The following is a 16,521-nucleotide window of genomic DNA, read 5'->3' as shown; positions in this document are numbered from 1 at the left end:
ATCCCTTAGATATTGATAATTTCTCTTTGATGTTTATTGGCTGGTATTACTGATGATATTTATCATGATTACAATAACTAACAGCCGTTATGAACCATATGGTTCGTCACAAAATCTGCATGACATTAAAGTTGTATGATAGCTTTGTAATGGCTTCTCCCACATAGAAATGTAAACTCAGCAGGGTACCAGACTGTGACCAGTGAATCATGCCAAAATCACTTCCTTTATAAACACATGGCATTTCATTTAAATGCTACAGATTATTTTAACAGTGATATAGTTGGAAACATAGGAACAAATTTTTGCAAAACATTCAGCATGTTGGCAAGGGAAATAAAACCTACTCAGGTTCAAAGAAAATGTCAGAATAATTTGACTTGATGAAAAGGAGGATAGTTTGAGTATCCATGCTGAAAAATGTCAGAAAGACTTGAATAAACATAGTAAAAGAGAAGAAAAACATTCTGCAGAAATGGGAAGATATAATTAATGGAGAAAGATTGTTAGGGCAAGGATATGCTTGTACCCTGATTTAAACAACAAGGTGTTCTAATGGTTTTGCATTGCATGTGCCATTTCACTTACAGGTCATATGATTCAATAAATGGAAATGGTATTAAGACAGTTGTACGAACAATGTCATTATCTTTTTTAAAACTACAGTAGCAGTTTTTCTCTAACTTACTTGATTTCACAACTGTATGATTTTTAAATGAACAAAGTAAATGTTTCAGAATTTGTTGTGACTTTCTTACTTCATATGTAAATTACTACAATGTGACCCCACTATAGCGTGCTCCGTTATAACACAAATTCGGATATAACGTGGTCGTGGCGTGGCTCCCGAAATTTCATATACATGTATTTTTCTTGTGCACAAAAAAAATTTCTTAAGTATTACGAAAATAAAAAAAGTAAAACGTTGCTTATCATTTTGGGGAAGAGATCGTGTATGAACAATACAAGACGATCGTGGCTTGACTCCTGAAATTTATGTGTATTTTTCTCGTACACGAAAAAGTATTTTTCTCGTACACGAAAAAGTATTTTTCTCATACACGAAAAAATATTTTTCTCGTACATGAAAAAGTATTTTTCTCGTACACGAAAATATTTTTTTTTTCCTCTTAAAAGTAAAAAGAAGAAAAAACGCATAAAAATTTTATTCTGGGATCATGTAGGTCTTCGCCAATGTCGCAAATTTGGATTGTTTTTCTCTTATTAGCTGCAAAACATACCATGTGGCTTTTTTATTTGTTGGTGACATTGTTGGCTATTTAAACTTTTATATATAACCATTGGTTTGGAGTGCAGAAATTCAGAGGCCCCATGAAAGGAAGCCGCAAACTTGCTATAAATTGCACTGAAATTTATCTATTGTTACATAAACAAATTCTTTGTCCATACTGACAAACCATCTAAACAGTGCATTGTTATATCATAATCCGCTTATCCTGAAATCTAGCGTGAGTTCTGTATGTTGTGAAATATCTGCTTTTTTGTTGTTGACATTTCTGGTAACGGAGATCAGCCGGGCGAGGCATTGTCTCATAATCTATCTTTCATCGGATTTTTGGCCGATCGCTAGTAATTAATATATTTACAAAGACTGACATTTGTATATGGATGGTAAGTAAAATTCCTCTTCGTTTCACTCAAAATTAAGTTCTTCAGAATGCTCATGTTTTCTGTAATAATCCCTATCATCAGAACACCTGCATCTCTATCGTCTGTTGACCCTTTGTTAATTTTCAGACGCATGCGTGGAAGGCAGCATGATGCTGCAACCACAAATGGAAGAAAAAAAATACATCTTACTTATTGGTTTATTCAGAAGGCAAGGAGGAACAGTGACTAGAATAGTCTAAACGACGGCCAATTCCTTTTTAAAAATGTACCCAGATAAAATAGATTGCTGAAATTTCAAAGGAAACATTACCTTTGAAGCACTGACTGTTATGAAAACGTGCTCAGCAAATGAAAAAAAAAAACAGTCTCTATCATGCAATACAATTATTTGATGTTGCCGCCACAATAAGAAATGGGCATTCGTTTGGTTCTCCAAAGCTGTCCTTTAGCGGTGACTTAAATAGCGCATGCACCCTTCATCAAAGAAAGCCGACTACAATCTTTCAATAACAGCAAAGAACTTTAGTTCAAAGGAAGTCAGTACCAAACTTAAAAAAAAGTGATGGAATATGATGGATTTTTGCATTTTCCAACATGACTGGAACACATTAACTGTGCTGTGAAAGTTTCCTTTTTGTAGGAGAAAGTTTATGCTTATGAACGCTACCAACGGCGGCTTAAAACGCAAACTAACTTTTACCGACTTGGAATGTACTCTAAAGTAAATGTGTTTCGTCATTCTTTACATGATTGTGCTGTGTTTTTCCACTGAACTCAGACCAATATGACCTGTTACAAAATCATTTAATATTTTAACGCTGTGTGTGTGCATATTTTCGATGGAATCACTTGTATTATGGATTCAATGTATATGATGAGGTTCGCAGGTGAGTACACGGTGTTGATACTCTATTCATGCTATACATTAGACATTTATATATAAACAGGATTCACGTATATGTACCAATTCATGGTTCTCTAAATAAAGTAAACTATTATATTATGTCTTCTGTTTTCACTACAGGTGTATTTCTCATTTAATATGCATCAGTTCAAGATGGCAACTGTGCCGACAAAGCACGTATTTTACCGCCCGCATTTATTACCCACCCACCACCCCCAATTTTCTTTGGTGTTTTTGTTTTGTTGGGGGGGTACATTTTCTTCAGCTAACTGACTTGGTTGCTTATAACACGGTTTGGTTCATAACATTCTATGGCTCCCAACTACCATGTTATAGCGGGGTCACACTGTACTCATCTTTGATCCAAAGTAAAGACACCAGTGTTATGAGGCCACTTTCCTGCTGCAAAATGGGTGGCCTTGTAAGGGCAACCATCATAATAAAAATTAGTGTGCACCAAGAATTGTAATTTTATGAGTCAATTTATGTAGAATTTGGTTGTGGCAGCAAATTAGAGGATCAGATAGATATAAATAGCCATATTCATACTTGTGACTTTCTTTAGAAGTGTTATCTTAGACAGTCTAACAATGTTAGGATGAGTCTGAAGACAGGTAGCTAAAATTGCAGACAGGACATCAAGTAGAACCCTGCTATAACATGATGGTTGGGTCAGCACAAGTTTTCAAAGGGCATTTAATACAGCAAAATTCTACTACATCATGATGGTCTGGGTCCTCTGGAGTTCTGCAGAATTTCTGTTCCTGTCTTGAGGTCAAAAACATCGACAACTGAGAACTATAAACTACAGTGAACAAATGTTCTAGATTTATGCTGGTGGTAAATGGGTCTTAGGCTACACAATTTATCCTGGTTCCATGACCATTAAACATGTTCAGCAAAATATCAAACCATCAAAAAATGTAAAAACTTGATTTTCAGTATCTTGACCTGAGACACAGAATATCAATATCTTCACTTGTGCAAGTTTATTTTCAAACCTAAGCATGGTTCTTACAGCTTTAATAAAAACCTTGAAGTTGAGGGGTTGCCTTGAAAAGTCTTGAATTGCCAAAAAACTTCTAGCAATCACTCTTTGAATATATTTATTCGCAAAAGTACAAAATTCTCAAAAATTTATATGCATCACTTTTTGCATTCAGAAATTTTGTTATTTGCAAATTTTTCAATACTATTACAAAAATACAATGGGGTAAAATTAAATGTCTTAAATGATACACAAATAAACTTGAGTAGTTTCTGGATGGAGTAGCATCCTTTTGCTGGTTTGGAGTGCTTATTATTTGTGGGTATTTTCTACAATATTGGTATCAGTCCATGCAGTGATAAACAAAGCAACATATGGAGATAATTTAAATTTATGTAGGAAATAAATACTTGCTGAAAAACTTGTACAAGTCCTTAAAAACCAAATCTATGAAAAGTCTTTATAAAAACTTGGGACTGTGCAGCCATGATCTCTGACTTTGACAGCAAATGTCGCTACACCATTCATTTAACTCCTGTAAGGTCTTTAGATCCAATTTGGAATGCCGTCATATGTAAGGGTTATAAATAACAGCTTTAAATGTATGGTACTTTAGTTTTCTGCAGATAAAGCTCAGAATGTTTAGAACAAGTTATTAAATAAAGCTTGTCAGACAATTGAAATAAATATTAGAACTTTAATTCCAACAGAAAGGCCACTGTCCATGGTAATACTTTGTGTTTACCATGTATTTATTGGAACACAGGCAGCAGGCAGGTTGCTCTCTAATTCCAGCAAATACTTTAATGTAAATATTATAAGTTCATATCTAACAGAACCCAATTAAAGGTCCGTGGTAATAAATTTGTTTTTAACATGTATTATAGGAACACCATCTGCGGGCAATTCGCTTCCTTCCCAACATCTTGAAGTTGCAGAGAATTCTGTTCCAGAAATATCAAAGGAAGCTGGATCGTGCTGAAGCCTCCACCATTACAGTAGAGATGCTCAGAAATCAGTCCAATGGAGGTTTGTACCATGTAGTGAAAATACAAAAATTCATGCTACCACCTGTATGATTGTCTCCCTTTTAGGGAGATAAACACTGGATTTTGTGTCTGTGATCTGATCTAGTGGCTACTGCAGCATCAAATCAGTGTTTAAGTTGTCTTGTGAACCCATTACTATAAAGAGTCCAAGTGCAGTATTCTGCACAATTCTTGTTATTTAGAGAACAGTAAAATACCAGTTGTAGGTGATGAGAACTAGTTGCATTGCCCTCATCATCATCCAGCAGCTGTGGCAGTGTCAACTCAATGTTGAAATTATTTTGCAACAGAATCCTTGTTATTTTAGAGTATACTAAAATTCTGATTATAACATATCTGCTGTATATCATGCCTTATGTATGTATACCATACCTGATATATGTATACCATAACTGATATATATATATATATATATATATATATATATATATATATATATATATATATATATATATATATATATGCCATACCTGCCGTATGTATGTGGTCTAAAGCGCTCTCCATTACAGACCAAATGCCATCTCACCTCTTTCTGCATGGGTTCGAGTCTCGGATTCGGCCAATGTGGGTATGTGAGAAAGCTTGCCAGTAGCTTCTTGTGGGTCGGTGGTTCTTTCCAGTGTTTTCCTGGGTTCTTCCTCCACCATTAATACAGGCCACCATGTATAGCCTATATTGTGCTGAAAAATGACATTAAACCCAACAAAACAACAAACATATATGCATAGTCTCTGGATTGGACCCAAGCTATGCATATAAACAGAGTATGCATCTAAGCCAAATTCATGTATATTGACAATATACATGTACTCATAAAAATGGAAAATCATACAAACAAAGCTCATGTGCTATATAATTGTGTTTCTGTGTATTAAACATCTATGTATACATTTAAGTCCATAATACATGTAAATTCAGATAAACACTATAAACTGTTCCTGCCAGAATTATTATTGATAGTGTGTATCACTCTTTGGTAGCAAAATAGTATACAGGTCGCTACTAAAATTAGTTCCCAGTAAAATAATAAGTTTACATAAAAAGAAAGACATTAAAGTTGTTGCAAAAAGTTTGCAAGTTACTTGGTGAAAATGTCCATAATTGATTTTTTAACACAGTTGGGGCAGCCAGTCTGATGGACAATAGCCTGCAAGTTATAAAAACGTCATACGATTCACACCCATTTGCTTCCAAAAACACTCTAATAGTCTCCAGACTTTTAATGGCAGTGCAAAGTTTGGCGGTAGGACAGACAAATCGTTGGTAGACTCCTCCACATCCTCTGGATCTGAATCCTTTTCTTCTTGCTGGACGTGTGAACAGATATCGGCATCTGTTTTTTCTTCATCAGTATGAAGGTGTTCATCCACGCCACATAGCGATTGAACTCATCCAATGCCATTGTGGGTGGGATAAAAACCTCAGTGTTGTTGTCATCGGTAACGTCTTCAGTGGACATGATGTTCTTGACAAAACTTGCATGTTGATAATAGTTGGCAATGGTTGCTCCTGAAATTTGATTCCACATGCCTCCCTGTAGATGCAAGGCATCCAGTAAACTCAGTTTTTTACGTAATTCTGCAGCACGCCCTTCACTTCCATTGTCGATGATGTTAACAACTTGACACAACACTAGTGATCGGTATTACTTCTTGAAGTTAACAATGATGCCTTGATCCATCGGTTGAATCAATGATGTAGTGTTGGGGGTAGAATGAATAGTTTAGCATTTGTCAAGTGAAGATTATCACTGTGAGCAGCACAATTGTCACACAACATGAGAATCTTTGTTTTCTGCTTCGCATCTGTTTATCAGCTTTTTTAAGCCATTATTGCCATATGTATCCTGTCATCCACACGTTTTTGTTTGCTTTGTATGGAACCGGTAATGTCTTAACATTCTTAAAACAATGCAGATTTTTACTTTTGCCGATCACTAGTGGCTCTAGTTTTTCGCTCCCATGCATGTTAGCTGCAAGCAACAGTCACCCAATCTTTCGCAACTTTAGCCCTGGATACATTAGCTCCTTTAAATGAAAGTGTTCCATCTGGGATAGCTCTCCAAAAAAGCCCATATTAATGAAGGAAAAATGGCACCATACTTTCGCTATGCACTTAAGCGATCTATGCAGTTAATCAATATGCATTTAAGTGGAGCTGACTATATATATATATATATATATATATATATATATATATATATATATATATATATACCATATCTTCTGTATGCTGTATGTATACTATACATGCTCTGTGTGTGTGTGTGTATATATATGTCATGCCTTAAATATCTATACCATGCCTTATATAAATGTCAGCTGGTTCATAACCTTTGATCAAGTCCGGCAGAACGTCAGGTATTGCATATTAAAGTTAGCAATGATGGCAATAATTTCGACCTCTAGAGCCAGTGCATCAGCATTTATAATGCTTAGCTGATGAGCACAGAGGCTGCATGAGGCACCAGTCTATAATTTTCTGCGATCTTTGGGATAGCATTCGACACGTATACAGCCTTGACCACCACTTTACATGTCTGGACCATGTTTATGCAATTAAGCGGTGTCAAACATGTATAAAGTCAATGGTTGAGACCAGCAAATTGTATGCAATTAAATGATTTATGCATTTAACCGATATGCATTTATCCGATATTGATTACTATGCATATTAATGAAGGAAAAATGGCACCATACTTTCGCTATGCACTTAAGCGATCTATGCAATTAATCAATATGCATTTAAGTGGAGCTGACTATATATATATATATATATATATATATATATATATATATATATATATATATATATATATACCATATCTTCTGTATGCTGTATGTATACTATATATGCTCTGTGTGGGTGTGTGTATATATATATCATGCCTTAAATATCTATACCATAGATGCTGTATGTTTAGTAGGGCCACATAGTGCTAGTTATTGTGTATCATGAAGCATATCACAATAATTTTCTCGATATGACATGTATTATGAATAAGAATTCTTTATTTCAGACTACAAAATCCATACCTCTAAATTAAAATATAAAGTAAAAACATAAAAGTATGAAAAACATACAAGTCAGTCTATGTTTGTACAAGTATTATATCATTGCATAAATCTATTGTAGAATATGCCAGATTCTTACAACAAACAAAAGTTTTCCTTTTCTTTCTGTTATTCTTTTAAATATTCAAGGAATGTAGGTACACTAAAGTGTTCTAAAAACATGTTTATTATTGCATTCTTTTCAAATACACACATGTAGCATGTAACAGAAAGTAGAGTGCATGTGTTTAGGACTTTAACAGCTAAAGTGCTTTGTTCACTGATAGGGTAATTTTAGGTACCTGTAGTTTATAGTTCTCAGTTGTCGATGTTTTTGACCTCAAGACAGAAATAGAAGTTCTGCAGAACTCCAGAGGACCCAGACCATCATGATGTAATAGAATTTTACTGTATTAAATGCCTTTTGAAAACTTGTGGGGACCCAACCATCATGTTATAGCAGGGTTCTGCTGTATGGAGTGCCTTTTGAGAATTCATATGTATGATATTATAGCTGGGTTTCACTGTATTAACTGCCTTTTGAGAATTCATATGTATGATATTATAGCTGGGTTTCACTGTATTAACTGCCTTTTGAGATATCATGAAGAAAATACTTTATAGGATATTATTCCAATTCTTTTTTTCAGATGAACTGCCAAGATTGTTGGACGAGTATGCAGAGGTTTGGGACCTTATCAGGGAACATTTGGGTAAAATGGAAATGGTTATTCCATATCTAAATTCTGAAAATTACAGTCACCTTATATTATGGAACTATAGGGTTTATGTACTGCAGATTTTTGTTTTAGTTAATCTGCATAGAATGATATTGGCAGAGATATATAAATGGGTTCCATCCATCTATCCATTTTTTCCACCACATTTTTTTTGTTTCCAGAGTATGACACCCAAAAAAACTCAAGCTCCAACAAAACCTGTCCTGAATCACCTTTATATAGTGGTCACCTGGTCTCAACAGCTATTCCCATTTCCTTCATGAGAGATGTGCTCATTAAACCCTGAGCAAAACATCTAGGTATTTCCCAACAGTATACTTGCAGAGAGATCACCTAGAGCAGTGGTAGCCTTACCAGTATCTAAATCCCTGAGACTCACTGACAGTGCTTCACTTGCTGAATTTTAAAGCACTTTGCTACTTGCAATAAATAGTTATTTTTTGCTTGTATGCCTTCAGTTTTAAGCTGACCACTCAGGTGGCCTAGTGATTAGAGCATCTGCCTCGGATGCGGGAGGTCGTAAGTTAGATCCCTGGCAGAATCATAGCAAAGATTCATAAAAATGATACTAATTGGTGCCTCATTTGGTGCTCAGCATTAAGAGGTTAGTGTTAGGACTGGTCAGCCTGGTGTTAGGATAATGTGACTGGGCAGGACATCATTCTACATGTCTGCGGCATGATGCCACAATTCTAGACATCACTATAAACTGCCACGCTGCAGACATCGTAGCGATATGACTGAAAAATTGTTAAAGCTACATTATAAATCCAAATCACACACTCACACTCAATTTTAAGCTGAAATTTGGTACATCTGTTCTAAATAAATTATGTACATAATGGTATAAAGTTCATGCAACAAATCAAACTCTTGTGCATAAAGGTAAATTGAATGATTTACTTTGCTTCTCTTGTCAGTAAAGATCCATAAAATCACACTGAATAATTGAATGATTCACACATGAAATATTTTATTTTAGATGACAGAGACTCCATTTGTCATTTTCTTGTAAACTTTAGCCTTATGGGAAAACTGCAATCAGTAACAATAGGCACATTTTCCTTACACTTACCTTTTTCCTAAGAATTTTTCAAAGAACATTTAAACATTGTTTATAATGCAGAATGTCAAATTCAAACATTATAAGATCTTTGGATTGTATTTACCATCATGATGGTAAGTCTAAACACACCATTAATTATTTAGAAAAATTATTTTGTATGACCTATAAAAGTTTGGACATAAAATTGTTGCAGTTTTTTCACAAAAACTGGGACACAATAGACATTTTGTTTTAGTGGTTGCTTTCTTCACCTTTTTGTGTCTGTAAGTGTTGGGACACTGCAAATGTTATTTTGTTATATGCTTATAAGTCTTTGGACCTAAAAATAATAATCGTTTATTTCTTACAATAGTATGGAAAAGTCTGTATGAATTTGTATGCTCAAAATACAAAGATAGTCAATGTGTACATACCAGAACTACATTAAATATCCATCCATATTTGAGAAACATTGTAATAGGCATATAACTGTAATGTTCAGAATTTTCAGGAAATTGTTTAGTTTGCATATTTCTGCAAGAATACAGAACTGAGAATGAAAAATCATGCACATTTGATAGTAAATACATGAGAACAGTGATACAGCTTAAAAGATATTGCAAGTGATTGAACAAGGTGACCTGTCATGTGACTTTCTATATTTGGCCTAGGTCTGTTACTATGGATATAGCTGACTCTAGGTGCAAAAGGAAAAATAGGCCACATGAAAAATAGACAGAGGGAAAATTGAATAAATCTCTGAATGAAACTCTTTTCCACCAGAATTTAGGAATATCCAATTTAAACAGTGAATTATTTTCATAGGAACTTAAGCCAGTTGCCTGAAATAATAATAATATTAATACATTTAATAATAATAAATATAAATGGTATTTGGTGTGTAGTTTTTGTGCGGAAAACAAGTTTGAAAGGTGAACCTACATTCAGTGGTCACCTGTGTACAAAGGCTAGTCTGATCTTTTCCCATGGATGGCTGCTGTTGACAGGTTTGACTCTGTCACTGTGAAATGTGGTATACTTATTATGGTTCATATGTGCCATTTGCTATTCACAGCTCCTGTTAATTATTTCTTATATATATTTTTCTGTTTGTCTGCCATCCATCCATTTCGACATGCTGGCATTTCGGGACAAAATCCCAACCAGCCAACTACCACCAACACTACCATTCAGATATTTGTGATAGCTTTATGCACCCTCTTGCATGTTGTAATAAATGGCTAATAGGTGCAACCTGTTGTAATAAATGGCTAATTGGTGCAACATGTTGTAATAAATGGCTAATTGGTGCAACATGTTGTAATAAATGGCTAATTGGTGCAACATGTTGTAATAAATGGCTAATTGGTGCAACTTGTTGTAATAAATGGCTAATTGGTGCAACCTGTTGTAATAAATGGCTAATTGGTGCAACATGTTGTAATAAATAGCTAATTGGTGCAACCTGTTGTAATAAATGGCTAATTGGTGCAACCTGTTGTAATAAATGGCTAATTGGTGCAACATGTTGTAATAAATGGCTAATTGGTGCAACATGTTTGTCATGGATTGCATCCAGGTAGCTGAGATGAGGAGATATTGGGTTTAAACCACTACAGTGCAGCACACAACTTTGACCTCAACTTGATTCTTGACAGGTGGTCAGATGGACCTGTTTGATTTATCAGCTGATCATGCTGAGCCCATAGGATCAATACCTATAAAATCTACTTCTACTGCACACTACCCTCGTACACACCCTTCATCAAAACCTTTTTTTTCTTTCTTCTGTCTTAGCTATTTCTGATTATGCAGAAGTGGTCTTAGAAAGCAGTGGGTCAGTCTAGCAGAGAATGAGGATACACTATTTGAGACTCTGCTTGAGTATACCACCCATGTAGACCTGATTACCACACCTGTATAATGTCACCTTGTAGGCCTGATTACCACACCTGTATAATGTTAACTTGTTGTGCTCTGTGGTTTTGAAATTTTGTGGTACCTTTACAATGCATTATCAATCAACTTAAAAACAACTTCATAGATTTTGACACTAACAGACAAGTGAACTCTAAAGAACAATGGCCTATGGTGTTTTCACCAGTAGACATGATTTTGACACTAACAGACAAGTGAACTCTAAAGAACAATGGCCTATGGTGTTTTCACCAGTAGACATGATTTTGACACTAACAGACAAGTGAACTCTAAAGAACAATGGCCTATGGTGTTTTCACCAGTAGACATGATTTTGACACTAACAGACAAGTGAACTCTAAAGAACAATGGTCTATGGTGTTTTCACCAGTAGACATGATTTTGACACTAACAGACAAGTGAACTCTAAAGAACAATGGTCTATGGTGTTTTCACCAGTAGACATGATATTTAGATGGTCCTCATTGAAAATGGTGTCAATCATACATCGTGCTGACACTGTTTCTTAGGAGACCCTTTTTACCCATTAAATAGAATGGTCTATTACCAAACTTTGTTGAGGCAAGGAACTATAAGATTTAGATTTTTCCCAGGTAGAGGTTATTTATTACATTATACTATTTAAGAAAGTTTCAAGGCAATTTCACACCTGATAAGACTAGCTCAAGTGTCCATGTACTAATTTCAGTGAAACATTTTTTTTTATCAAGTCAATTTTCATCGCAAAAACTCCTAATTGTCAATTTGTGTATTTTGTCATTTTGAATATTTCTAGCATATATGAAAAATTCTTAAGTCATGGTTTCAGCATAAGAACTTGTGGACCTTACCTTTTAACATTGCTGCTAATTTCATCATGCCTAAATACCATGAAAAAACTAACAACTTAGCTACTTTTCCAATCTTTATAGTATTTGTACCCAAGGAATACCGTAGACGCCGTATTGATGACTCCACACCAGTGTCTCAGCTTCTGCCTACAGCAAGTGATGCAGGCCAGTGTGCTTACTCTGTACTGGAGTTCCTGTTCCGCACACAAAACGAGTTCATGGATAACTACTACAGAGAGGTCAAAAGAAGGTAACAAACACAAGTCATTCATCACAATTTGCACATTTATCTACAAGAGTTGGTTTATCAAGTTATAGATATATTCATTAGCATGTCTAAGGGGGCTTGTTTATTACACAGTAGAAGAACCTTCCTTTTACCTCTGTGGTTACAAGTGTTATGCACGAGTCAGATGCACGGTCTTTTGATAACTCTTTTGCACTTTGGTGATCCCAAACTCTGAGGCTACAAGATGCATACATTCTCATCACTGAAAATGTTTAATTTGACCTCCTAAATTACCTATATAAGAATGTGGGGGCAAAGTTTGATCATATCCCTAATATGATGAAGTCATTTTTATCTGCCCATCTTCAGTCTAGCATATTATGTTATGGCATTATCCATCCATTTGTATTTTAACATTTACACTTCTGTCCCATAACTCTGTATTGGTTAAACAGGTTCTCATGACACAGTGCACAAGTATATATCTCAACTAAATGGTTTATCAAATACCATATTCATGCTCACTTCATTTAGGTTATGGCAGGGGGAAATGGAATTTGGTGCTGTGTATCCCTATCTGGATTATAACTTACTTAAATGAAAGGTCATTTAGTAGGAAAAAGTGCATGAGATGGCAGTATCACCTGCTGTTTGCAGTAAATACGTACTTTGTTGTTTTTGTTTTATCTATGAAGCTAGTGAATTGACCTAAAATGAATGTTTATTTAATCAAAGGTGAATGAGACATTCATACTCTATGTCCTTAACGGGTCATTTCTGAACTAAGACAAACCATTTTTTACCTGCTGTTTGCAGTAAATATGTACTTTGTTGTTTTTGTTTTATCTGTGAAGCTAGTGAATTGACCTAAAATGAATGTTTATTTAATCAAAGGTGAATGAGACATTCATACTCTATGTCCTTAACGGGTCATTTCTGAACTAAGACAAACCATTTTTTACCTGCTGTTTGCAGTAAATATGTACTTTGTTGTTTTTGTTTTATCTGTGAAGCTAGTGAATGGACCTAAAATGAATGTTTATTTAATCAAAGGTGAATGAGACATTCATACTCTATGTCCTTAACGGGTCATTTCTGAACTAAGACAAACCATTTTTTACCTGCTGTTTGCAGTAAATATGTACTTTGTTGTTTTTGTTTTATCTGTGAAGTTAGTGAATTGACCTAAAATGAATGTTTATTTAATCAAAGGTGAATGAGACATTCATACTCTATGTCCTTAAAGGGTCATTTCTGAACTAAGACAAGCCATTTTTGATTCATATTCAACGACATGAACACTGGTTGTTTCGGCCATTAGTAAAATTAGAAAGACAATTTACTTTTTTTAAAGCCTGCCATAAGACATACAATGTTATGATGTTTGTCCCTCTCACTGTGATTGATTTCTGCACAGTAACTCAAGTTGTCGACCATCTATAGTTATCAAACTTTGTGAAAGACTTGCACTTGGGGTAAGGAAGTACTAAATTAATTTTGAGACAAAAAGGTCAGCGGTCACTGACTGAAAGATAAAAGTAATATGCACAATAACTTTCATTCTTCATCATCAAAAGTTCGATTTCTTGCATTTTGGGATAAGGAAGAACCCTGTCAATTATGTCAGTAGGGCATAGGTCAAGATCACTGACAGAAAGAAGAAAATTTGTTGCTGCACCAAATTTCAGTAATCTGCATAAGGGACTATTCAACATAGTATAGGCATGTAATGTGCCATTCATGGCACTCCATTTGTATTAAATTTAATGATGTGAAGAGCCACAGTTTTATGAGACTTTTTTATGTTGGAAACTAAAAAAATAAAAATTCATCTTGCAACATTTCATTTATACAAACCTATCATCAGAATCAGAATTGAAAATGCCCCAAATATCTGTACAATTGTATGAGAGATTTATTTGTATTTATTAAAGAATTTGCATAATTTCTATAAATTCTCCTCATTTCAGAGTTGTTGAGATACCACACGTGAAAGTAAGGGACATAACTCCAGCTCACCTGATCAGCTACCACCCAGAGCAGGATATTCTGCCCTTGGTTTTGGCCAACTGTAACTATTCCTTTGAGGTTGGGAAAGGAACAACTATTGAGTACAACTTCACCAACCTAGAGAGACAGATTATGGATAGATTTCTCTTTGGAAAGTCTAGGATAGACATGGAGGTAAAGGTTTTCTTGAAATGTGAAACACTTAAGACAGTTTTAGTTATGGTAGAGGATTAATGTGTCTTTAGCTAATTAGAGATGTATATGGGTAGGTGTTTGTTAGATAAAGAGTTGAGGCTAAAATGCTTCATGTAGAAATTGACTAAAGCTTAGGATAGACAGATAGATGAGATGACAAAATTACGTCTAAAATTTTTATAATAATTATTAGAAATTCTTCTACAGATAACATTATTCTAATCATCTGGCATTCAGTTATTCATTGATGCTTTTGTTGATTTTGATATTAGAGGTTGATAAAATTGTTATTTCCAAGGTAAAAGAGAAAAGAGATAAAAATTGAATACAGTCATTAACTTAATCAGAAGTTTATGTTTTGATGCAAAATACCAAACTGCAACAGTAGATGATGTAATTAGATATACTATGAAAATAAAACATAAATTGATGAATGGGTGTTATACAATTTTCTGAGTATTAGTGTGCTGTATAACAAAGTTCTTTATTAGTGACTAGTGTGTCAGTACTCAATGCTCCCCATGTACAAACTACTCCATCTGATTATCCAGTTATTAAATGCCCTATTGTGAATAATTTTTCTGATATGTTGTTCATACACTGGAAAACTGACCTCCAACCACATGGCAATGCTCAAACCAGATGTTTTGCATCATAAAATCTACTTATAAAACTCTCAAAAGTTTGAGTACATCTCAGTTTAGAAACAAAAATAAATTTTTCGTCATCTCTAAAAATCTTATTTGAATGTCTCTGGTCATATATGGCAAGTAGTTTGTATGGTAGGGGCCCTGAATGGCCGAGTGGTCTAAATCGTTCTCCGTTACGGATCACTGCCATCTCACCTCTGTCTGCGTCGGTTCGAGTCTCAGATTCGGCCAATGTGGGTATGTGAGAAAGCTTGCCAGTAGCTTCTCGTGGGTCGGTGGTTCTTTCCGGGGTTTTCCCGGGTTCTTCCTCCACCTTTAATACTGGCCACCATGTATAGCCTATCGTGTGCTGAAAAATGGCATTAAACCCTACAACAACAAGAAAGTTTGTATGGCGACTTCAATCAAAGTCAGTCTTTGGTCTGCCATCAACAAATGCAGAACCCATCTTATACAGAACTTTTGAGCCTCAAGTGATACTTCAGTATGTTAAAAACATTAAATTAATGTCCATGGTAATAAAACTATTTTATACTATGTACTGAGTCTTTTGCCCAATTCACAGCAACCATTTCCAGCTCATCAGTGACAAACCAGTCTTCCAGAACATATTTCATCTTCCATGGCTTCATGACCATTTTTACAATGATGATGAATCCACCCCAAAATTGTAGAATATGATAGAGAATTGTATCCACAAAATTTATTGAAGTCAACCTTTATAGGTGTTAGAGAGTACCCTAAGAGTGACTTGATTTTAATGTATGTTTTTCCCACAGTAGCAGAAGATTTTTATGTCATTTATGTGTGTTACGTTACATGTATAAATCTCCAAGTGTCTGGTATACACCTACAGATCATGCTATTTTTCTCAATCAATATGCGTTAAATTTATTGACAGGTTCAAGGAAACAAAAGAATTATAATAAAATATTTGGAACTATTTAGATACTCCTTGTGTGTTAAACTATGCCATTTGCAGTGAAGCATGTTTATGAAGAAACTTCAGGGACCTGGTATGGCAAGGTGTCCTGTATAATGAAAAGGAGAGCAACACTTTTTTGTTGCCCTTTATGAGCTGCTGTATTTATGTAATGGTAAAAATTAAAAATAAGGAAGAGTGAACCTTAATCATTATCATTTTGGCAGGTATATTTTATGTAAATGTTAAAATATGAAATGGAGAATTGCCCTTAATTGTTGTCCTTATGATTAGGTGTACTTTATGAACAGTGAAAAGATAATGAAAAAGAAAGTG

At 34.8% G+C, this 16,521-nt stretch overlaps 1 protein-coding gene across 2 annotated transcripts in view; it reads left to right on the top strand.

Moving 5' to 3' along the window:
• Positions 1-16,521, top strand: part of LOC149773607 (E3 ubiquitin-protein ligase rnf213-alpha-like) — a 371,427-nt gene that overhangs the window by 328,171 nt on the left and 26,735 nt on the right. For both annotated transcript variants that reach the window (XM_089946359.1, XM_089946358.1), the window contains exons 84-87: positions 4,412-4,553; positions 8,277-8,339; positions 12,261-12,429; positions 14,379-14,592. In XM_089946359.1, coding sequence (XP_089802485.1) covers positions 4,412-4,553; positions 8,277-8,339; positions 12,261-12,429; positions 14,379-14,592 — 588 coding nt within the window. The remainder of the gene's footprint in view (positions 1-4,411; positions 4,554-8,276; positions 8,340-12,260; positions 12,430-14,378; positions 14,593-16,521) is intronic.

Source organism: Sinohyriopsis cumingii, unplaced genomic scaffold (genome assembly GCF_028554795.1).
Source record: "Sinohyriopsis cumingii isolate HCF-2022 unplaced genomic scaffold, ASM2855479v2 utg000624l, whole genome shotgun sequence".
Lineage (NCBI taxonomy): Eukaryota > Metazoa > Mollusca > Bivalvia > Unionida > Unionidae > Sinohyriopsis > Sinohyriopsis cumingii.
This window is presented reverse-complemented; position numbering and strand designations above follow the sequence as displayed.